Below are 23,889 nucleotides of genomic sequence, written 5' to 3'. Positions count from 1 at the left end.
GTTAAAATGAGGTCATCAGGTTAGTTTGTAATCCAGTATAACTGATGTCCTTATTAAAAAGGGGAAACTTGGAGATGGATGTGCAGAGACAGATGTGCACACGGGGGAATGCCATGTGAGCATGGAGATGGCCTTCTACAGTCAAGGAGAGGGGCCTGGAATAAATCCTTCCCTTCATAGCCAATCCTACCTATACCTGACTTCCGATTTTTAGCCTCAAGAACTGTGAGACAATATATTCTGTTGTTTAAGCTGTTCAGTTTGTGTGCACTGCAACCCTAGGAAACTAATACAGTTCTTTATGAAAATCCTTCATTGCCCTTAATGAGAATTCCTCTCAGATTCTGGTTGACTGTTAGTTCTTGATTTTGGGGAGGATGCTGGGGATTTGTTTTTTATCTAAATCTTTGTAATTATTTTAGCTTCTGGAGAAGTTGAATTAGAGACTGATGATGTGTTTTCTAATGATGTAGTATATACCTTTATCATGTTATGGATGATTATTTTCTCATGTTTTAAGGGCTGTAAAATGCATTCTTTTTCTAGGTTTTCTTGAGTTGCCTTGTCACTCGAATATCAGAATGTTTTTTCGTGTTGCACCAGAGCTGGCCCATCTCCACATAGCACGCATATTCCTTAGTACTGAATCTCTATATTTGCATTTTCTTTAAGCAAATCAGTATGCATTGAATATGAGTCCTCAAATATCTAGAGAAATAGTGTTCTTTCCAGATTTCATCATACTGTCTTCAATGCTGTGATCTTACTTAATTGAGAGAAGTCTTGGGGTGATATGATTTATTTATTTAAATATTTTATGTATTTATTCATGAGAGACACAGAGAGGGAGAGAGAGGCAGAGAGAGAAGCAGGCTCCTTGCAGGTAGCCCGATGTGGGACTCGATCCTGGGACTGGGATCACACCCTGAGCCAAAGGGTGATGCTCAACCACTGAGCCACCCACACATCCCTAATTTGATACTGAATGTTGTCACCATGGAAAAATGAACTACTTCCAGATTGCTTTTTAGAAAAAGTCATTGTTGGGTATCTTTTTTTAGCCAGGAACATGCTCTACCAGATTTATTAAAATTGCTTTAGTGTTTTGCTTCATTTCCTAATATCAAATAGAAATATGCAAAAAAGAAATATGGAAATGTGTCATGGTAGGCTATGAAATAGTGAACGTGATAAATAGAAAGTGAACTTGGAGTTTTTTTCTTTAAATGCATATTTTATACTAGTAGGCAAAAGATGAAGTTTTGGGGGATATAAACTGATGAAAGTCATGTAGTCTTATAAAAAATTTAAGTAATATAGATTTTTAGATTTTTTTACTTCATTTTCTTTCCAGTGACTTTTTGTTTGTTTGTTTTTAAGCAAGAGAGAGCACACATCCATGAGGGAGGGAAGGAGCTGAGGAAGAGGGAGAGAGAGAATCCTAAGCAGGCTCCAAGGCAGAGCAAGGCTCCATCTCAGGACCCTGAGATCATGACCTGAGCCAAAATGAAGAGTGGGACGTTTAACTGGCTGAGCCACCCAGGCACCCCATTCAGTGACTATTCTTTAAAAGCGATTTTATGGTTTTTGTTGTTGTTGTTGTTGTTGTTTTTTTAAGTGTAGGTAATAGTTTAAAGAAGAGTCTTGCTGGAAGCAGCTAGCAATAAGACCATGGCTATTAGACTAGTTTCCTTCATAGGAAATGGTTTTTTTCTTTAAGTGTTTCTGGAAACTTTATGGGACAGCCTTAGCATCCTAAAGAGTCTATAGGTATACACATATCGTTTGTTGTCACTTAAAAATTTGGGGCAGAAAAAAATCACTACAGTGACCATTACTGATTGACCATGTCAAGCCTATAGGTGACCCCGTAGTGTTGCATAAGATCTGGTAGTCTCGGGACAATTGGATGGCTCAGTGGTTGAGCATCTGCCTTTGGCTCAGGGCATGATCCTGGGTTCCCAGGATTGAGTCCCACATTGGGCTCCCTGCATGGAGCCTGCTTCTCCCTCTGCCTGTGTCTCTGCCTCTCTCTCTGTGTCTCTCATGATTAAATAAATAAAATCTTTAAAAACCAAAAAGTTCTGGCAGTCTCTGTGGAACCCTTTGATTATTCCAGTCTTCATTTCTCTCTGACTTCTCTGAATCTATATTTAGTTTTTAGCCACACAGTTTATAACACTTAAATCTGGTTGTTTCACCAACTAGATCTTGCTTTTGTCATATGAAGGAATAATTCCTTGTATTTGTTCTCTCCTGCAAAAGATGTACTCCCATATACACTTAAAGAGAAATCCTTTTCCCCTCAAGTTTCAGAATTTACAATAAAAGACATTCATGATCTTGAGACATAATAGGTTGTGGTAAATATAGTTGAATGAGTTTCCCACTGAACATATTCTTTTTAATGTTTAGCTCACTGTGCTGAGTTTTTCTTGGACATTGCCATCTGTTATTGGTTTGGAGACCTAACAGATTTATAGACCTTACTTGTCATTGGTAGCATAGCAGAGTGAATAAAATAGGTTCTGTAGTCAGGCTGCCGGGGTTTGATTGGATTCCATTATTTCACTTTTCACCTTGTGACTTTCTGACTCACAGTCTATCTGTGAGAGAGGTGTGACCATAGTACTTACTGCGTGATTTATTGTGAGAATTAAGATTTTAATTAGATTTTACATATATAAAAATGAGATTTTAGGTATTTACATATATGGGTGTCATATATAATTGGGAGAATTCTTGGTACTCAGGAAGTTTAAGTTGGATTCATAATACAAATGTATGTTTTAGAAGGAAATATAATATTTGACCTTATTCTTATAACATTTCCAGGTTTGAAAACACAATGGCAGGAAATAGCCTTGTCCTACCCATTGTTCTTTGGGGTCGCAAAGCACCAACACATTGCATCTCAGCAGTACTTTTAACAGATGATGGGACCACAATTGTAACTGGATGTCATGATGGACAAATATGCCTCTGGGATCTTTCAGTAGAATTGGAAGTGAGTATCTGAAATGCCTATTGTATTTTTTAGCTACAAAGAGCTTCTTAATAGAAAACAGTAGTCCCAGAGTAACACTTGGCATCATAATATATTTTCTGTGAAATCTGTTTTGACTCAAATTACTATTACGCAGGTTGATCATTTGTATTATTCATCAGGATTGACTTCTGGTTTTTGGCTATTTTCAGTGGTTTTATCTACCCTTACACTTAAGGTTTTTCAAAAGATGTTTATCCAGACTGAAGGAAGTTTCCAAAGGTATTAAAAATAGTTTTGAACATTTATACCTGCTAATGTGAATGTCTTGAAGAGGGCAAAACTTTTTATAAAGCATAAATTTGATTGTGTTTATTGCTGAATGTGGAGTGCACAGTGTGTTGTGCTGTTAGGCCTTCTCAGTGGACAAACTAGGGAAATAGGAATTGGGAATACACACAGACACACATACACACTGCACTACACACTAAGACCTCCAATTCTAACACAACACCTCAGGGTTTATTCTCCTTTTCCCTCCATATTTTTAATCTTCCTCTCTGATATTTTCCCTAGGTATTTTTCTGTAAAGGGTAACAGAAAATGGGGTGGTAGCTAGCCTGGAATATAGGACAAGCAAATTGATTTTTTAAGTAATTTTTTTTTTTTGTTACAGCCTTATTGAGATAAAATTCACATACTATATGATTTGCTCATTTAAAGAAATTGTGTGCGACTATATATATACGCGTGTATATATATCCATATATATGGAATCTAAAAATATGTACATATATTTTTAAAAAATGAAGCTCATAGTGAACAGATTGGTGATTGACAGAGGTGGTGGTGGGATTGGGAGAAATGGTTGAGCTGTTTTGGTTTTTTGTTTTTAGTTTAAGTTAATTGAATTTAAAAAATAAAGTGTACATTACCATAGTCAAATTTATAACATTTTCATTACATCGGAAATACCCCCTGTACTCTTTAGCTATCATTTCCAATACCCCCATTTCCTCCCAAGGCAACCACTAATTTGTTTTCTATTTCTTTTTACAATGTGCAATATATGTGTGGATGTTAATTTGATATGATAAATATATCAAATTAATATCCCAAATATAACTCCTCTATAGGTTGGGCTGTTCTGGGCATTTCATATGTATGGAATGATATGTGGGTTTTTTGTGGCTGGCTCTTTTTACTTATTATAATATTTTCAAAGTTCATCTGTATCGTAGCATTTTAACAATACTTCATTTTTTTTACATGGCCAAATACTATTCCTTTATATGGGTATACTAAATTTATCAATTAATGGACATTTGGGTTGTTTGTACTTTGGCCATACAGAATCATGCTGCTATGCATATTTGTGTTTGAGTTTTAGTGTGGACATCTGAGTTTATTGCTCTTTGGTATACACCTAGGCATGGAACAGCTAGAATTGGAAAAATGACACTTGAATGACATGTAAGGCCTGGGTATACATGTTGGAAAGTGGCTGGAAAGAAGTGCCATAGAATGTGATACACCCTGAGGATTGATGCGAACTAAATGTAAATCAGCAGTGTAGCCATGACGAGAAAAAAAAAATCACATGTTGTTATATCAAATATGTTATATAAAATATCACAAGTGATTATAAACAATAAGACTCAGGAGAGCTTAGAAACAATTTTTTCACTAACTTTGTTGCATAGATTTTACTAGAGTGTTATATTTATTTAAGTTCAAGTAAGAGGGATAAAACTGGGGAGAGTGAGAAGTATTGGGGAGGTGGTAGTGGGGCTAGGAGAGAAATATATCTTTTGAAAGATATTAAGAGAATTGGACTATTTATTCATTGGGAAAGAAAGCTAAATAAAAGTCGGCTTGTTTATTGTCTTTGGAATATGTGAAGTGTCTTTAGTATTATACTTTGTAGTAGCTATTTATGCCTATGAAGGACCAATAAGACCTTTTTCTGAAGTTCTGGTATCCTCTCTTCCTTTGTTAGGAAAGGATTAAAAACTGTAGCTAAAATTTTTGCCATCCATATCTTGATTTCCTTTATTCTATGCAAAAGGGCACCCTGGTCTAACATGGTAGTAAAATGTCTGGAGGAAATTGCAGAGGTAATGTATACAACCTAGTGAGCACTTAGATGGTGATAAGAGTAGAGGAGGAACTTATCGATGCAGACACCATCTCTTACAAGCAATGTTTGTAAAAAGTTTCCATTACCCACAAAGTTACAGGATATAATGAGACTGGTTCCTATCTTCTTGAAACTTTCATTCTATCAGGGAAACAGATCTATGCAGAGAATAGTATCAGCCATGCTATTGAAGAAAGAAGTAAAAGTAAGAGCTTGACCTTTGGAGATGGGCAAACTTGGCTTGAATCTTGGCTGTTCTAGTATCCAGCAGTGTGACTTTGGGCAGTTTACTTAACCATTTTGTGTCTAGATCTTGCCACATTTAAAATATGGTGTACCACCCAAGGTTGTGGTACGGATTCTGTGAAGGAATGCATATTAAGCAGTTATCACAGTGCTTGCACATAAGGATTTATTTAATGAACAAATCTCCGGTAGTAGAAAGGGAAAAAAAGGTACAAGGAGATTAAAAAAAAAAAAAGTGTTGAATGATGGCTGACTATAGAATGAACTAGTCTCAAGGTCCCAGGTTAGAATGTGGGTGTTACTGTTTACTCTTTAGAACTGACACATCACATATTTTCATTCTGATCATCTTGCCTTGCCTCTGATAACTTGGTAATTGTCACTTTTGAACTCTGTGGTCTTGAGGGGAGGGATGGTCTTCATGAATTGGTTGAACAGATTATTTTTATTTTATTTATTTTTTTAAAGATTATTTATTCATGAGAGACACAGAGAGAAAGAGAGAGGCAGAGACAACAGGCAGAGGGAGAAGCAGGCTCCCTGTGGGGAGCCTGATGTCAGGCTTGATCCTGGGTCTCCAGGATCAGGCCGTGGGCTGAAGGTGGCGCTAAACCGCTGAGCCACCTGGGCTGCCCTGAACAGATTATTTTATGATTATTTCTTTGTACTGATTATGTGTAAAATATCTAGTTAATAACTGTGATGTAACAATTTTTTGTGGAATATGGTGAAATATAAAGAGACAAAGAAATATAAATATAATTTACCATATATTTTCTCTTTGATTATATTAATACTTATTTTTTCTTGTAGTTTCCTGATGCTAAGTCTTTATAGTTGTGATTTAGCATTGATACTAGGCATAGATATATTTTAGATATATTTTTGGTTGCTCTGCTTGGCATTTAGTGGTCATTCAGAGCAATTTCTTAAAGCCATCTTTTTCTTTAAATTCTAGAAAACTTCTATTTAATGAATAAGTTTCTGTTCATTAAAGGAACATGTTGATTTATGAAAATATCTTAAACTTTTCTTTTTAGCTAACTTTGTACTTATGAAGATACAGTAAAAAAAGTTTCATTTACATAATTTTTTCTTTTATCTGACAGTGGGTGGCAAAGCCATATATTCTAGTTTTATTTTACAAATGTTCATTGCCAGTACTTAGAAAAACAATTGCTTTTTAGTATTTTGACTTGTTTACTGTGACTGTGCTGTATTTACTTTTGGCTCCAGTAGAATCTTTTTCTAGATTTTTCTAGATTTCTTGTGTTCAAGGGTCAACTGTATTTTATTATTTTTGATTCTCTTGTGTGATTTTCTCAATTTCTCCTTTAGACATTTTGTTGTTTAGTGTATTTTGTTTGGATATTTTGTTGTTAGTGTATTTTGTTAGTATATAGAAATGCAATTGAATTTTGTATGTTTATTTTACATCCTGCAACTTTACTGAATTTGTTATTAGTTCTAGCAGTCTCTCAGTGAAATCTTTAGGATATATAGGATCATGTCATCTGTAAACAGAGAAAATTTTACTTTTGCCTTTCTGATTTGGGTGCCTTTTATTTATTTTTCTTACCTAATTGCTCTGGTTTAGACTTTCAATACTATGTTAAATAGCAGTAGCAGGAGTGAATATTCCAGTCTTGTTCCTGATCTTAGAGGAAAGGCTTTTAGCTTTTCCCTGTTGAGTATGATTTTAGCTGTGAGCTTCTCATATATAGTCTTTATAAAGTTGGGATATATTCCTTCTATATTCATTTTGTTGAGAGTTTTTAATTATGAAAGGATACTGAATTTTGTCAAAAGTTTTATTGCCTCTATTAAGATGATCATGTGCTGTTTATACTTCATTCAAATATATTTATTTTTCTAGATTATGGTGGAAGTAAAGTAGTTCTAGTTGTAATGGCTGAAAGTGGAATTTTCCAACAAAGTTATATACATTTGAAGTAAAACTATTGGTAAAGTTGACTTTCTTGGAAGAAATTACATAATTGACCAAGAGCATAGTTTTAAGTGGAAGATTATTGAATCTCTATATGGAAGTGGAGTTAGGTGTATGAGAAAATTTTGGCTGTATGGGAAAACTTTCCAAGCCCATTCTAACTATAAACTGATTGATTCTTAAATAATTAGAATAAGAATTTAGCCTTTGAGGGAAAAAATGCATATTATGTAACTAAGCAAAAAAAAAAAAAGATTGAAATTTTCTTAATTGTAATTATGCAAAAGATGACTAAAATGCATTTTATTTGGAAAATCTCTTCAGTTGTTACATACCAGAACTGTAGAACAATACCAGTAGTACTCTTTCATGGAACATTTAATTTTGAGCAGTTTAGCTTTACTAATAAATTGGGATAAATTGTTTGCAAAATGGGCACCAGGATAGGTATAAGGGGACTTTGTCATATTCTATTCTCTTAATTGGATATTGAGTATGTGGCTATTTAATATATTCTTTATATCTTATACATATATTATAAATTTTATTTGTGTGTATTAAATATTTAATTGAAAAATATATCCTGAAATAACCTAAGGCCCTGAAGCCTGAAGTAATAACATGCCATTTGGTACAAAGTAGATAAATTTGGGGGCTGATTGCCAGACTATTTTAGAGTAGTGGTTATTAAGCCATTCTTTCTGTAAGGCACTATGTTACTAAATCATTAGTTTGTGAAGGTCATTCTTCATTCTTGATAGTTAATGTTTCTATCAGCATTTGGGAGGGTGCCCATCCTCTCTTTTTTTGAGTTTTGAGTGTGTTAATCTAGACTCTAGATATGTGTTTTCAGGTCAATGAACATGTTATTTAAAAAATAAGTGGTGTTGAATTGTTTTGTTACTAAGTCATTCTTAATCTGATTCTTCTGTACACTGTAGTTTAGTGCTGAAGACTGCCCTCGTTTGACTTCTAACTCTGTCACTCTCTGTATGTGTTGGGCAAATAGTGTTACCTGTTACTTTTCCAATTTTGACTTCAGAACTATCTATCTGGTAGTGTGATTATGGGCATTAAATGGATGGGGATCGCTGTTGTGTTGCTCTCAGTTTTTGGTGTTCTGAGCAGTTCTTCTCAAATCTGTCTATATATTTATATTGAAAATTAACAGGATTCCTAAAAATTAGTTTCTAAAAATTTGGTACTTATATCAACATATATGTGTATTTCTAGGTTAATCCTCGAGCACTGTTGTTTGGTCACACAGCCTCAATCACCTGTTTGTCTAAAGCTTGTGCTTCTAGTGACAAACAGTATATTGTGAGTGCATCTGAAAGTGGGTAAGTATTTTCTTATTTGCTTTTTTTCTCATAAGTCTTTATTGTAAATAGTACCAGTGTATTAGTAAGTAGGGAATTTTTTCTTTTGAAGTATCTTTTAAGTAAATGCTTCATTTATCTAAACTTAAAGATATTTGAAATATGGTTTTATAAATGTGAATTTTTGTTAATGATTTTTGTAATACTTTTATCATAATTTATGATTATGTTTTTGCCTTGCTTTTGAGAAACTCAAAAGACCTTACAGGTTAAAGCCTGATCATTAATCTCTATTTTTTTAAGTTGGCAGACCATTTTGAGAGTTTTAAAAAAACCTGAATGATGGCTAGGCTAGCATAAATTTGGAAGATGAAGCCATGCAGAAATCATGATGTTGTATTCATATTTGTTAATACACTAATGTAATTGTATATATTCTTGAGTCTTAGAACATAATTTGTTTTTAGACAGATCATTAGGTAGTAGTCAGAGGTTTCAGAGTGAGGAGTTTTTAAACTTTTAAACTTTTTTGATGCATAGAAAATAATATGTTATTAAAGAGAGTTGGGGACTTGGAAAGAATTATTTAAGAAGGTCTTCTCTCCCCTTTCCCCTCCCATAATTTATGAATTTGAAAAGAACCTTATGTAACTGTAACAAGTAGAGGCAGCACCAGGTAAAAGTATAGTCCCTGTTGGTCAATTAAAGGACAATTCATATTAGCATGCATATTCTAAATAAGACTGAACCTCCTTTGAAAAATTGTTTCATACCATACAAGGTATAAGAAAGGGCACCTTGAAGAAAGCCCTGAGAATATTAGTGTCACTGCATTTTATTAATGTCTTTCATTAAATAGAACTTATTTCTTTAAGCGACAAAGACATGCTGATATTTCTAATTTTGTATGTCATGTCTGTAGTTTGAGAAAGAAGCTTTTTATGTTATGCACTTGATAAACTTATGTAATAAACAGAATTATAATTGGAATATTACATTTAATTTGCAGAAATTTAGAATTAAGTTGACTTTAATTTTTATTTTGTGCTAAATTTTCTAGCTATGCCGGTAACTAATGGAAAATCCCAGTGGTTTAAATTAAAAGTTTATTTCTTGGTTTTGTCAGTTGGCCCTGGTATATCATTTGGGACTTTGCTTCATTACCATCCTTATTTTGAGGTTGAGGGGGAGGGAGCAGTACTAACAGGAGTAGCCACTGTCTGGAATGGAGGCAGAGAAGAAAGAAAGGTCTTGAGGTCCTTGCATCAGTTGTGGCCAGAACTACTCGTGAGGCTTCAGAACCAAAAGGAAGCTGGGAAGTGCAGTCCAACTCTGTGCCCAGAAAGAATGTGCATCCAGGTGGGGGTGTAGGTTGAAGGGGAGACTGGGATGGTGAGTGAGGACCAGAATTTTTCACAGACACAGTAATGATTATACACTACTTTTCCTGAAATATATCAGTTTTAATGGAAGATTCACTTTAAAGCACTGTGACAAAATTGAACAATGCTTTTAAAAATCAGATTTAAAGTTAGCTATTATTTTTGTTTTATAGAGAGATGTGTCTCTGGGATGTGAATGATGGCAGATGTATTGAGTTTACAAAGTTAGCCTGCACACATACAGGCATACAGGTTGGTATCTATTTCCATAACAGTTCAAGTCAGCATAACTTACTACAGGTGTACAATTAAATGTTTTTTAAACATTCAGCCCATATTTTTATATGAAAAATGGGGTGGAAGTGAGTAATAGGACAAGAAGAGTATAACTGGGGTAGTAAAAGTGTTCCTCATCAGATGGTATAGTGGGGGGCTTATTAAGTAGAAGGGACTAATGAGGAAAGGTGAAAGGTAAGCCAGTTGCCCCTGCCACTTCTTTTTCTGGCCACTTTGATTAACCAGGCGAGAGCCCCTTTACTAGTTGGGTCAGTCCTCTAGATCCTAAATAATAGAATCTTTCATGCTAAAGCCTTTATGATTCATTCATGATTAACACAAATGGATCCACTTTGTAGATCATATCCTGTTTATTACTTGTGCGATTGGTCCTTGGTTACACTTTTTTGACTTTCTAACTGTTGAAGAAATGCCTATTTCATATGCCTGCCTTATACAAGAATTTACATAGGAATGTATAGTTTCTGACTGATATTCCTGGTGTTCTTTCTTTTCTTTTCTTTTCTTTTTTTTTTTTGCCATCAATAAGAAATTTACTTGTTTTTAAAAAATCCAAATGCTAGCATTGTCCAGAAAAATTTAACAGGTTTATTTATAATTGTTATAAAGTTGAACTGCTGAAACGTGTTCACTGAAACATTTTGACTTGCATTAATGCTTTATGTCCCTGCATTTATATTAAAAATTCACACACAAATGAAAATGGAAGAACCGCCAATACCTGATTTCTGTCCCCTATTTTTCCACTTGCAATCATATACTTAGGTACCTTTTGGCCCCATGGAAAAAAATATCTAACATTCAGAGAACTACCAATAACAGGAAGAAGAGAAAATTTTTTTTTTTTTTTAAAGAATGAAATGTTTCCCATCATAGTGGGTTCTTAAGCACGTTCTCCACGTATGCAGCGTGCTAGCTGGATGTCTTTTGGCATAATTGTGACATGTTTGACATGGATAGCACACAGGTTGGTGTCTTCAAAGAGGCCCACCAGATAGGCCTCACTTGCCTCCTGCAAAGCACCAATAGCTGCACTCTGGAAGCGCAGATCTGTTTTAAAGTCCTGAGCAATTTCTCGCACCAGACGCTGGAAAGGAAATTTGCGGATCAGAAGTTCAGTGGACTTCTGATAACGTCTAATTTCATGGAGTGCCACAGTACCAGGCCTGTAACGATGAGGTTTCCTCACCCCTCCAGTAGAGGGTGCACTCTTGCGAGCGGCTTTTGTAGCCAGTTGCTTCCTTGGTGCTTTACCACCGGTCGATTTGCAGGCAGTCTGCTTTGTACGAGCCATGGTACAGAGACCTCCTTACTTACCCCCCTTCTCCTTCGGCTGGAGCTCGGTGAGCTAGAGGCAGTGCTGGAGTTGGCGAGCGATGGCGGCGCAGCGGCGGCTGTGAACACCCTGGTGTTCTTATTCTCTCATAATAGTTTCTTTGTGCTTCAATTTATGCATCATTTACTCTATTGAGTATTGGGAAAATCACAAGTCTATATAGAAAATATGATTTATGTTCTTGATGGGGCAGGAGAGGAAAGAGAAGAAAACTAGCTTTTACTGAGCACATATTGTATAGGCATCTCATCTAGTCTTCCCCACATCCTTACAAATTAAGTAGGAGTATACTATTTTAGTATACTCAGAAAGAAGCTGAGACTAGGAATGATTAAATGACTTGTCCCAGGCTCACAGTGAGTCATTCCTGGCTCCAGGATCCCAAATCAGGTTTATCTTTCTATTCTTTCGGTTACATCATACTGCCTTGCTTAAACAAATGGAGTCATTTGTTGGGAAAGAAATCTTGTGGCAACACAAATTAGAAAAGCAGTGGAAAATGTTTGGGGGTGAGGTAGTGGTTTGTGTAATAAAGGTTTTTTTTTTTTGTTGTTGTTTTTACTATTTCTTGCCCTGGTGAGGGCCTTTTAAAAATTGCTTCTTCATTGTTGTTAGGGTATATGCTTTTTATTTAAGGGGTATATATTATATATTTTTTGTCACATGAAGAATCATCAGGGTTTATAGAGAGAAAGCGATAATAAATGGTAGACAGTGACTTTGTAGATTATATTTATTGAAAAATTACATATAAATGTCTTGGACTCCTTAGATGTAAACATATCTTGATTGTTTAATTCCATGATTTAAAAACTTTTGGTTAAAATTTTAGGAAAAATTATCTTTATTCAACATATTTTTAGTGCCTGTTCTTTCTCAGATCCTGTATTAGGTCTTGCATTTAAATTGACAGCGATCTCTAAGTAGAAGATGCTTTTTGACAGATGCACTAGTGTGTGACAGTTGTTTCCTGTGTGATCTTCATTCTCTCAGGTCCAAGAGCAAGTTGTTTATATAAGCAGAAATGATAAACCTTGATAAGACTGGCACTTACAGAAATTACAAGGAGATGCCAACCTACTGAATTATCACGTGGGAGATCCCTTTTTAATATTTGGAAAACTTGTTTCTCCATTCAAGATTTCTCTTCTCTTCTCTTCTCTTCTCTTCTCTTCTCTTCTCTTCTCTTCTCTTCTCTTCTCTTCTCTTTCTTTTCTTTCAAGATTTTATTATTCATGAGAGATACACAGAGAGGCAGAGACATAGGCAGAGGGAGAAGCAGGCTCCATGCAGGAAGCCTGTAATAGGACTCGATCCTGGGACTCCAGGATCATGCCCTGAGCCAAACACAGATGCTCAACTGCTGAACCACTCAGGCGTCCCAGCCATTCAGGATACTTTCTTTGCTAGTATGAAGGTGTCTAGAAGACTAAATTTCGTGGTCAGAAGGTAATTTGGGAGTGTAAAGTAAAAGGTGGGAGGCAGCTAGTCAGGCAAGGCTAATAAAATATCCCTGTCCCCAGGAGAGCTCTACTCCAGTGACTACAGTGTACGTGTGTCTCCTGGCTGGTGTTGGTGGATACTGACAAAGTTGGCTTCTCTGCACCCATTTTTTCCTCCTTGACCCTCCTCCTCCTTGATGGCTTACAGTTGCTTATGGTCACATTATCACGAGAGTGCCTAGCAGTCCCTGGGACCTCTAGGTTGTGTGTCATATTTTTTGGATCAACCTTCTAAGATCTAGAGATGCCCTCCTCTGTGGTTGCCTGCGTTTTATTAGACACCCTGTCCCCTCGGAATCTTAGTGGTGTTACCTTGCCCATAGTTAATGTGCTCTGTGATCCGTGTTTAGGAAGTTGTAATCCTTCTTATCCAGGGTACTCCATAGTTGAGAGAAGATCATATTCCTTCATACACGATGCTGAGCCTGAGGGCAGGACTGATGAGTGTGGGAGCAGACAGACTGGATCAAGATTCCTTAGTTTTTTTCCCCAGCTGCGGAGTACTTACAATATGCTTTGCACTGTCTAGCTTGCCCTCATGTGATTCATATAGAGTCCAGTTCTTTGGGAAGTAGTAGTCTAGAGATGAGATGTCTTCACCTTCTTGTAATCCCCTCAGAGAATCATTCTACTAGGAGAGTCACTTTTTTTTTTAAACATTTTTTAAATTTTTATTTATTTATGATAGTCACAGAGAGATAGAGAGGCAGAGAAACAGGCAGAGGGAGAAGCAGGGTCCATGCACCGGGAGCCTGACGGGGGATTCGATCCCGGGTCTCCAGGATCGCGCCCTGGGCCAAAGGCAAGCGCCAAACCGCTGCGCCACCCAGGGATCCCGAGAGTCACTTTTTTTTGAGGCTGATAGGAGATAGGTCCTTTTAGGAGACAGGTGCTTTTAGAAGTTTTGTTAGTTTTGTTTTGATAGTTATTTTTCCTTTGCTCTTTAGTTGGTGGAAACCCATCATTTCCTTTTGAGCTGCTCTTGGGATGAGTAACATGTAGATCATGATTGTATTGGTTCTTCTGTGTTTCTTCCACAAAGTATAAATGTGCATTATGAGGATGATTTACATAGTTGTCTCACACTTCAGTCTGAAATAACACACTTGGATTAATCAGAATTTACCACTAATTATAACATGCTTGAACAGCAGTCATCTTCTAAATTTTATTTCGTCATAACTAGTAATTATAAACTTCTACCCACCTATTCCCATTCATCTAAAATTGATATGTTTTGCTTTGTTTTGTGAAAAGATTCCTTTTGCTTTGATTTGTGAAGCTGATTTTACTGAGGTGTTTTAGGAATTCAGTCAACAATCTGTTTTAGATGCTATGGAAAATTAAAGAAGAATTATTATAACTTCTCCAAAATAATTCAAAAGGGAGGATGTTAGGAAAAGAATAAGTTTTGTTAGATATTTTGAAATTTTAATGTAACTTGTTGGATGTCTATACAGACATAAACTATATATACATACATAGACACCTCTAATAGGCACCATATAGAACCTGTCTGGAAATACTACTGGGGAAATTGAGTGCAGTAAGCGTGACGAGTGCCTTTGAATCAAGTCTCACAAGGAGAACATTTAAAGCTCTTTTTCCTTTTAGTTCTACCAGTTTTCTGTTGGAAATCAGAGAGAAGGAAGGCTTTTATGCCATGGCCACTATCCTGAAATCCTTGTTGTGGATGCCACCAGCCTTGAGGTGTTATACTCCTTAGTATCAAAGATCTCTCCAGACTGGATTAGCTCCATGAGTATTATCCGATCTCACCGAACACAAGGTCAGTGTGTGATGCCCTTTAAGGACTTTGGCGCCCTAATGTGATGGGTAGTTTACTGTAGAGTTCTGTATCATATATGACATATTTCATAAATATAAAACATAAGTTTGAAGGAAGGAGTGGGGGGCCTCTGAGGTTGGCACCATTGGTGGGAGGCATATCAGGAAGGGCCTGAGTAGTGGCTAGGGAACTTGGGTTTCATCCTGTAGATCAGGGGTTGGTAGACTTGTATTGTAAAGAACCACATACTAAATATTTTAGGTCTTGTAGTCCACATGATACGTGTTTCAACTACTCAGTTCTGTCAGTGTGGCACAAAAGCACATAGCGCGGAAGTGAATTAGTCTGTCTGTGTTCTAATAAAATGGTATTTACAAAAAACAACCAATGGGCTGGATTTGATCTGTGAGCTGTAGCTTTCTGGCCCTTCCTATAGATGTTGGACAGTCTCTGGTAAGAATGCTTGAAAGGACTTCTGTTTTATTTTATTTTTTAAAGATTGTATTTATTTATTTGAGAGAGAGAGACAGTGACCACGAGCCAAGGGGGCAGGGAGGCGGCAGAGGGAGAGGGAGAAGCAGACTTCCTACTGAACAGGGAGTCTGATGTGGGGCTCGATCCCAGGACCCTGAGATCCTGACCTGAGCCACCCAGGCACCCTGGGACTTAGGTTTTAAGCATCACTTTGGTGGCTTTGTTGAGAATGGTTTAGATGGGAGATGATTTTAATACTCCAGGCAAGAGTGGTGCAGGTCTGAAGTCCAGCACTCGCTGTGGAAACAGAGTGGATGGGTTTGCAGTACTTCCCAAGGGCCCATCTTCAAAGTATTGGTTCTGAAGTTTGTTGATAGATATTAGTGAAAAAGGAGGGGTCTTTGGTCAAATATATTTGGGAGATGTTCAGTCAAATAAAATTGAGCAGGCTTCTTTAAGTAGAGGCTTTTTAATGCCTATTCGAGAATTACTGCTTTATTCCAGAGCATAGCAGTGAAAATGAGATTCATTTTCCGGGAGGGAACTCATTATTAGTTTGTTCACCTGTAATTGTAGTTACAATTAATGTTTTCTTTAAAAGAATATATTTGTAACAAGTAGTGTGCACATTTTGAACTTTTACACTATTTCCATATGAAATACACCTGTACTCACTCTGATCTAATAAACAGGGTAGATTGTCACTGATGGAACCTTTTGTGCTGTGCATGCAGTTCTAAATGTTATCAGTTTATAATGTTGTAAACGTATGTAACTTTTAATCTGCAGTTACCTATTCTGGTCTTTGGGGCTTTTGAGAATTTTGGATATATTGGTATGTTCCACCTTTATTATAAATTAACAGATTTGTGAACAGTCGTTAGTGTCTCCATACAGGGTCATGACTTGTAATTCCTGCATTCCAGTGCCTTCCTTGCCTAGAGAAGTAGATAACATGATGAAGTTTTTACTTACAGACAGCAAATGGTTCTTTTTAATAATAGTAATAACCCATCTTGATTGACATGCTGAGTGCTATCCTTGTGGTGTGTCTTAATTATCATAGCAACCCATTGGGCTAGGTACTGTTCTTACTCTTTTGTATTTGTGTACAGATAAGCAAATTGAATTTAAGACAGGTATCTACTGTTTCCTGCTTAGTAAAGAAATTGCAATTTTCACATGTATTTCCCTCACTCTGGAGCCTACATTAGACTGTTTCCAATGTCTCTCCTCCCAGAGTTTCATGTATGTTGCCATGGCGCTGTGACTGCTTCCTTACCTGAAGCTTATGAATTCAGTTTTTTTTTTTTTTTTTTGGTAGCGCCCCGAAGTGGGCTAATGAATTCAGTTTTTATATCATGTTTTCTCTTGATCAGTCTATAGAAGGTCTAATGTGCCATAAAATGTCTAGAAGGCTGGCAGGGTAGGTGGAACAGTGGGGAAATGAGTGTCTTCGAGAGATAGAGTGTGCTCATCCATGATAATAAAAGTTGTGAATTTTAAAGAATAAAAATTCTTTGTTAAATCATCATGTAATCATAGTGATCCAGGAACATTTGAAATTATTAAAAACTTGTTGATTAGCAATAAATTCAAGTAGCTGCAAACAACTTTTCCTTGAATTTCAAATTTGTGGCCTATTACTTTTCAAAACCTGGTTTCTATTATTTCATGAAATTTAGAATTATGCTTTTATGCCAATTGAAAAACTATTAATTTCACTAACGCAAGCCATGTTACTATTTAGAAAGAAAGTATTATGTTTGTAACCTTGGCTTCTTGGTCCCTTTCGACTTAGAGGACACTGTGGTAGCACTCTCAGTGACGGGCATCTTGAAGGTGTGGATTGTTACCTCTGAAATAAGTGGAATGCAGGTGAGACAAATGTTCTGTTCTTAGAGTCTTAAATTTTAGTGATGATAGCCCCCCCCCCCTCTTTTTTCCTGAAGAGCCGGAGAAATCTCTTCTTTTTTGAGAGCCTTACTGACATAGTATTAGAACATCCCCTAGTATGCTGTCTCTGTAAGTGCATTATGTTTTTCACTTTTGATAGCAGACATCTAATCTGTCGAGGATATGAAATAGAGAAACATGCTGTACAGGATGTAAAGTAGAGAAACAGAAGAGCTGGGATTTTCCTCAGTTGCCTCTATTAAAGTTAAAAGATAGTTTGCTTGAGGGAAAAGAAAACCAACACAAACCAATACAAAAACTATATAAAGCCAATTTTAGTTCTCTCTCTGTTCTTTGTGCTTGAATTCCTTGTAACTCTGTCGATAGGAACAGCAGATCAATATTCTGACAGTATTGATGCTAATCTCTTCAGCTAGTGAATTTTTACATACTGAATTTGGGAGGACCTGGAGGAATTGATCAGGTGTTTTTTTTTTTGTTTGTTTTTTTACCTAAAAGAACATACAGATACAGAATTTAGGATTGACTCAAACCTTTATCATCTGTTACTGCCACAGTATTGACACTGATTCTCATCAGCATTTTACTATTGAGTAGCTTTGTAGCAAAGACATTGTGCCAGGATGATTTTATTTTGTTTTGTTTTGTTTTGTTTTATTTTATTATATATTTTATTATTTTATATTTTATTTTATTTTATTTTATTTTGTTTTATTTTATTTTATATTTTATATTTTATTTTATTTTATTTTATTTATTTTTTTATTTTTTAAAGATTTTATTTATTTATTCATGAGCAACACAGAGAGAGAGACAGAGAGAGAGGCAGAGACACAGGCAGAGGGAGAAGCAGGCTCCATGCAGGGAGCCCGATGTGGGACTCAATCCCAGGTCTCCAGATCACGCCCCCAGCTGCAGGCGGCGCCAAACCGCTGTGCCACTGGGGCTGCCCTGTTTTTAGAATTTTTTTTTGCTGCTTTTTATTACCTTGGTTCTTATATGATATGCTAAAATGATGAGTGTATCAAGTGATGTTTTTCATTTTATTTTTTTAATCATTGTATGATAATTTTAATCAACAACCAAGCCATTCCTAAAATTTTATAAATCTTTCTCTTTTCAGGATACTGAGCCAATATTTGAGGAGGAGTCCAAACCAATTTATTGTCAGAATTGCCAAAGCATTTCTTTTTGTGCATTCACACAAAGGTCACTTTTGGTTGTGTGCTCCAAATATTGGAGGGTAAGATAACTACCTAAGTAAGAAGCTGTATTTTTACCCTTTAAGGTGGTGGTTTATCAGACTTCCAAAGATAATTGTAAGGAAGAGCTTGGTGTAAGAATATTTAACACTTTGGAATTCATGTGTGATTTTGATATCAAATTTTTAGGTGTTGGGATTTGGCTATATAGTTATCCTTTTTTCTGGGTTATGGAATGATTTAGTTAATGAATATTAGTCTATTTATCTTAATTTCTCCCTTTTGCTACTGTTTCAGTCATCATTTCCTCAGTACAACATAAGTAGAGGTGGTGAGTTTTCTGCAGGCTGATTGTCCTTGTAGCTTGTTGTTATTCCCAATTGCCATTCTGTTCTGAGTTCTTGGATTTGGGAAGGTCTTCCTACATCATTTCAAAGCTAATGACGGAAGTATATTACTTCCACATTGCCAGACTTCAGTGTTTCCATAACACAAAAAAGAACCAGCATGTTTTCACCACTTGTTCTTAGAATATATTTCAAAGCTTTCTAAGTATTATTTCTTTTAATCCTCACCACTCTCTGAAGGGAGATATATTAGTTACCTAATCCTGCATAATAGATTACTCCAAAATTGAACAGTTTAAAACAATAAACATGAATCAGTTCCTCTCTGGTTCCTGTACCACAAGCTCAGCTGTGGGGCATCCGGGCATGGCCTAGTGGGGCATCTCTGGCTCAGGGTCTCCCACAGGTTACTGTCAAGATGTGAGCCAGGACTCTGGTTGGGGTCACCTAGGGTGTTTCTGCGTGGTTGACAGGTGACTCTTGGCTGGAGAATTAGTTCCTTGTCATGTGGGCCTCTCACAGCATGGAAACTGTGTTTCCTCAGAGTAGTAAGTGAGCAAGAGAAGTTGTAGCCTAGGCCCACCTACTCTTGGGACTGCAGTCTCATCACTTCTCCCGTATTTCTTAGTCTAGAAAGTCACAACATCCCACCATATTCAGGGGACAGGGTTAAAGAAGGAGCAGTCTTAGAAGCTGCTGGCCGAAGTAGGAGCTATTACTTTCCTCATTTTGCAGATGAGACATCTGCACTATAGGGGACACGGAAAGCTCGACTGAAGTTCTCCAGGGTGTAGTGGAGTTTCTGGGCTACAGCTCTGGCAGCCTGACTGCAGCAGCTATGCTCTGTACTTCCACCTGATACCACCTCAAAGGGGATGGGCTTTGTAGTGACGGGCGGACCAGGGGACACCTTAAACCTTATCCTTGCCACTGCTGCTGTTTTGGAATGAGATTAGAGAGGAGACGCTAGCAGCTCCTGTTAACAGTGAGCTATGTAGGATCCTTCCTTTGTCTTAAAATTTAAAGTACATGAAAATAGTAATAAAATCAGAGTGCAAGAGGACACAGTGAAAAGTATGCATCTTTTTTCCCCCCTGGTTTTTTTCCTTCCCCTCTCCAGGGGCACTATTTAATACCAGTTTCTTGTGTGTTCATAATAAGCATTTGGTATTCATGTGAGAACAGAACAATAAGTCAGTCTAGTAGGGAAATGGACAAAAATGTTTCACAAAAGAAGAAAGCCAGTGGCTGATAAATGTATAGAAAGGTGCTCAGCTTCATTAATCATCATGGAAATGCACCGTAAAACAACACTAAGATAGTAACTCAATAGAATGATTTCTCCAAATACTGCAGAAAAGAAGTTTTTTATTCTAATGTGGTTATCTTTTATGGTTTCTAACAGTTTGTGACATGTTGTAAAGGGCTCATCACAAGCAGAGATTTTTTTAAAAATTTCATTTTTCCTAATATTTGTATAACTGTGCTTTATATACCTTTGAATATTTACTCTGGAATTTATTTTGTATAAATTGCAAGATGTAGATCCAGTGTTATTTTTATTCCAGAGGAACCCCAGTTCCTGATGCAATTTGTTGAATAATTCTTTTTTTTTTTATTGTTGTGCCTTTATTATATGTTGTGTTTCTATAATTACTGGAATCTGTTTCTGGACTTAACTGGTTTTTTGTTTATGCATCAGTACTGTATTATTTTATTTCTGTAGCTTTATAATTTGTTTTCATAGATAATATAATTGTTTTCATAGATAATATTGCTTTCATAGATAACTATTCATAGTTTTTTTTAAGATTTTTAAAAATTTATTTATGCATGAGAGACATAGAGACACAGAGAGAGAGGCAGAGACACAGGCAGAGGGAGAAGCAGGCTCTACGCAGGAAGCCTGACGTGGGACTCGATCCTGGGTCTCCAGGATCACGCCCTGGGCCGAAGGCAGGCACTAAACCTCTGAGCCAGCCGAGCTGTCCAATTATTCATAGTTTTGAATAAGAATATTCAATAGATAATAAGTCTGGAGGGTGGTCTCCATTCTTTCTTAGACTTGTCTTGGCTATTCTTGTAGTGTTAATGTTGTAAATGATAAATATAGCAAATCATGGTAAATTCGACTAGGATTTGTTTTAATTTCAGAAAGGCTTTGTATAAGCAATTTGATTGCCTTTTATTTAAAAAAAAACTGAAATAAAAAATCTGGGCCACTGATTTACTCATTCCTCCTGGGGAAATTTTTTAGCACTGTAGAATATACTTTTACCAATTATTGAAAATGGTTGAAATTCTTATAGGAATTATTAGGTCAGGGTTTTTAGTCCTAGCTCTAGTGCTTGCTGGACATACAGCCTTGAGCTGGTGATGTAATTTTTTGTGTATTTGTGTCAGTTTGCTGTCTGTAAAATGGAACAGCAATGCCTACCTCCTGCAGTCCTTCTGAGACTCATATGAGATAACAATGTAAAGGCACTTTGTAAACTTTAGTGTGCCTTACAAATGAAAAGCTCCAGATGGCCTGGGTTGCTGATGAAATTTTAGGGACTTTTTTTTTTTTGTGTGTGTGTGGGAGGGGTGAAGGACTTGACTTCTATATGTGAGAATTATTAAATAATAAAGCTGAGTCTTTTAACTTCCTATTTATGCTACTTCATCCCCTGGATGAAATAAAGTAAGTAACTCCTGTATTAATAGAGAGATACTCTGATATCTTAGTGTATTTAAAATATTGTTACTGAACACAGAAATAAAACAGGAGTCCTAACCATGCATTCTAGAGGCTGGTTCCCTATTACTTGGAATTCCATAATGGAACATTCCTACCTTTAGATAAGAAAGGCTAAAGATTCCCTGGCTCTATGCAAGGCACCATGCCTGCTCCACTTGTCATACGTCTGACTGTTGAGAGGCACACAGCTGGGGACCTAGTTGTGTTTTCCCTGGTGAAAGTGACTGTGCCCCAAGGCTCACTAACACAATGCCTTTAACTTGACGTAGTGAATTTTAAAGGCCTGAGTTTGTTAAATATATTCCCAGAAGTTTTGTGTTGTTTTTAGTTTATTTTTTTTAAAGATTTTATTTATTTCAGAGAGAGAGAGCAAGAGAGGGAGCATGAGCAGGGGGGAGGGGGAGAAGCAGACTTCCTGCGGAGCAGGGAGCCTGTTGTTGGACTCGATCTCAGGACCCTGGAATCATGACCTGAGCCAAAGGTAGATGCTTAACTGACTGAGCCACCCAGGCTACCCTTGTTTTTAGTTTAAAGGTCACTGTATCTTATTTAAATGACACCAACATGGATTAGATTGTGCATTTCTTGTTCCTTGTAGGTATTTGATGCTGGAGACTATTCCTTGCTGTGTTCAGGTCCTAGTGAAAATGGACAGACGTGGACTGGAGGTGACTTTGTATCAGCAGATAAAGTAATCATTTGGACTGAAAATGGGCAAAGTTATATTTACAAACTACCTGCCAGGTATTCAGTCAGTAATAAGTTAAGACTTTAAATAAAGCAAGAGTCTGAATTCAGAGTATGACTTAAATGTATGATGATGTTTAAACTACAAATGATTTAAGTAAAAAAAACTTTAGAATTTCTTAAGTTAGATTTATAATTCCATTTTAACTACCAAGTACAAAAATTAGGTGGATCTTTATTTGAAGTGGGGCATTTTTATGACATTAATGCCTACATTAAATTAACTGTAATTTGAAAATCCATATTTTGTTCATTGTCTAAAAATCCTCATCAGGTAAAATATTTAATGCCAGTATTTTAATTGAATGTTATGTTTTTCTCATTTTCAGTTGCCTCCCAGCTAGTGATTCATTCCGCAGTGATGTAGGGAAAGCGGTTGAAAATTTAATTCCTCCTGTACAACATAGCCTCTTGGATAGAACAGATAAAGAGGTAAACTTCTTCAGGTATTATTTATAATTGATAGTGACACTGAAAATTTTTTCATAACTACATTCATCGGTGGCTCTTCTTAGCTAAGAATTTGAAAGATTCAGGTTGCTCTGTTAAATGTCATAAAATAATTTGACGTGGTTAGTTATAAGCACAATTGTAAAATGTACATATCTTAATCATATACTTTGAGTGTTCTCGTTTCTCTGAGGATATAGATGATCTTTTAGTGATTACATAGTGGGAATGACTTTTTGATAGAATTCATATTGATGGTATAATTTAATGGTATTGATTTATGCTATCATGTGATTATAAACATAGTGACATGGTATAATTTTGGGAGGACAAAGATAATCATAGACTACTGAATGATAGTAGTTCATTACTTCGATAAGGCATTACAGTATCTCCTCAAGATCATACAGTATCTTAAATGTTTAGGCATTAAAAATAAAAAATTTTTCCTATATAAAAACCAAAGTATATTATGACTTCTAAAACTACTAATATCAATTTAGAGTTGAAATATAATGGCACTGTGAGTACTAGGTTTTTACCTCTATATTTTTTGAACATTAAGGACTAAGTTTCCTTTACTTATATTCTGGGTTTGCACAGCTTTTTCATTTTGAACATTTTGTTCCATCTTTATGTGAAGGGATGATGAGGGAAAGGGAGTTTTTTTTTTTAATATTTTGAATTTACAGAATTTATACATTTATGTATGGTTAAGATGCTCTGTAACCTGTCCTTTATTTTCCTAACTTGAACACATACTTCTCTCCAACCAATCATTTCCAGGTAAACTAAAGGGTGATGACTGGTATAAAAAACATAGATAAGCGGCAGCCCGGGTGGCTCAGCGGTTTAGTGCCTGCCTTCAGCCCAGGGCACGATCCTGGAGACCCAGGATCGAGTCCTACGTCAGGCTTCCTGGATGGAGCCTGCTTCTCCCTCTGCCTGTGTCTCTGCCTCTCTCTCTCTCTCTCTCTCTCTGTGTTTCTCATTAATAATTAAATTTTAAAAATCTTAAAAAAAAAACTTAGATAAAACAAAGTACATATTATGTTTTTAAAATACCA

At 36.2% G+C, this 23,889-nt stretch overlaps 2 protein-coding genes across 6 annotated transcripts in view; one reads left to right on the top strand and one right to left on the bottom strand.

Annotated features, from left to right (window-relative positions):
• The window catches only part of LOC129514524 (WD repeat-containing protein 7), a 353,352-nt gene that overhangs the window by 18,684 nt on the left and 310,779 nt on the right, over positions 1-23,889 (top strand). For all 5 annotated transcript variants that reach the window (XM_055333148.1, XM_055333146.1, XM_055333147.1 and 2 more), the window contains 8 exons: positions 2,836-3,007; positions 8,554-8,660; positions 10,195-10,273; positions 14,771-14,945; positions 17,221-17,297; positions 18,460-18,579; positions 22,224-22,369; positions 22,702-22,804. In XM_055333148.1, the coding sequence (XP_055189123.1) occupies positions 2,849-3,007; positions 8,554-8,660; positions 10,195-10,273; positions 14,771-14,945; positions 17,221-17,297; positions 18,460-18,579; positions 22,224-22,369; positions 22,702-22,804 (966 nt within the window). In that variant the 5' untranslated portion in view covers positions 2,836-2,848. The remainder of the gene's footprint in view (positions 1-2,835; positions 3,008-8,553; positions 8,661-10,194; positions 10,274-14,770; positions 14,946-17,220; positions 17,298-18,459; positions 18,580-22,223; positions 22,370-22,701; positions 22,805-23,889) is intronic.
• On the bottom strand, positions 11,200-11,689 carry LOC129514525 (histone H3.3A-like). The gene has a single exon (XM_055333150.1). It carries the CDS (start codon positions 11,610-11,612, stop codon positions 11,202-11,204), a length of 411 nt encoding a protein of 136 aa, XP_055189125.1. The 5' UTR covers positions 11,613-11,689; the 3' UTR covers positions 11,200-11,201.

The sequence above is a fragment of the Nyctereutes procyonoides genome, unplaced genomic scaffold, assembly GCF_905146905.1.
Source record: "Nyctereutes procyonoides isolate TBG_1078 unplaced genomic scaffold, NYPRO_anot_genome, whole genome shotgun sequence".
NCBI lineage: Eukaryota > Metazoa > Chordata > Mammalia > Carnivora > Canidae > Nyctereutes > Nyctereutes procyonoides.
The sequence above is the reverse complement of the archived record's forward strand: the minus strand, read 5'-3'. Positions and strand labels throughout refer to the sequence as shown.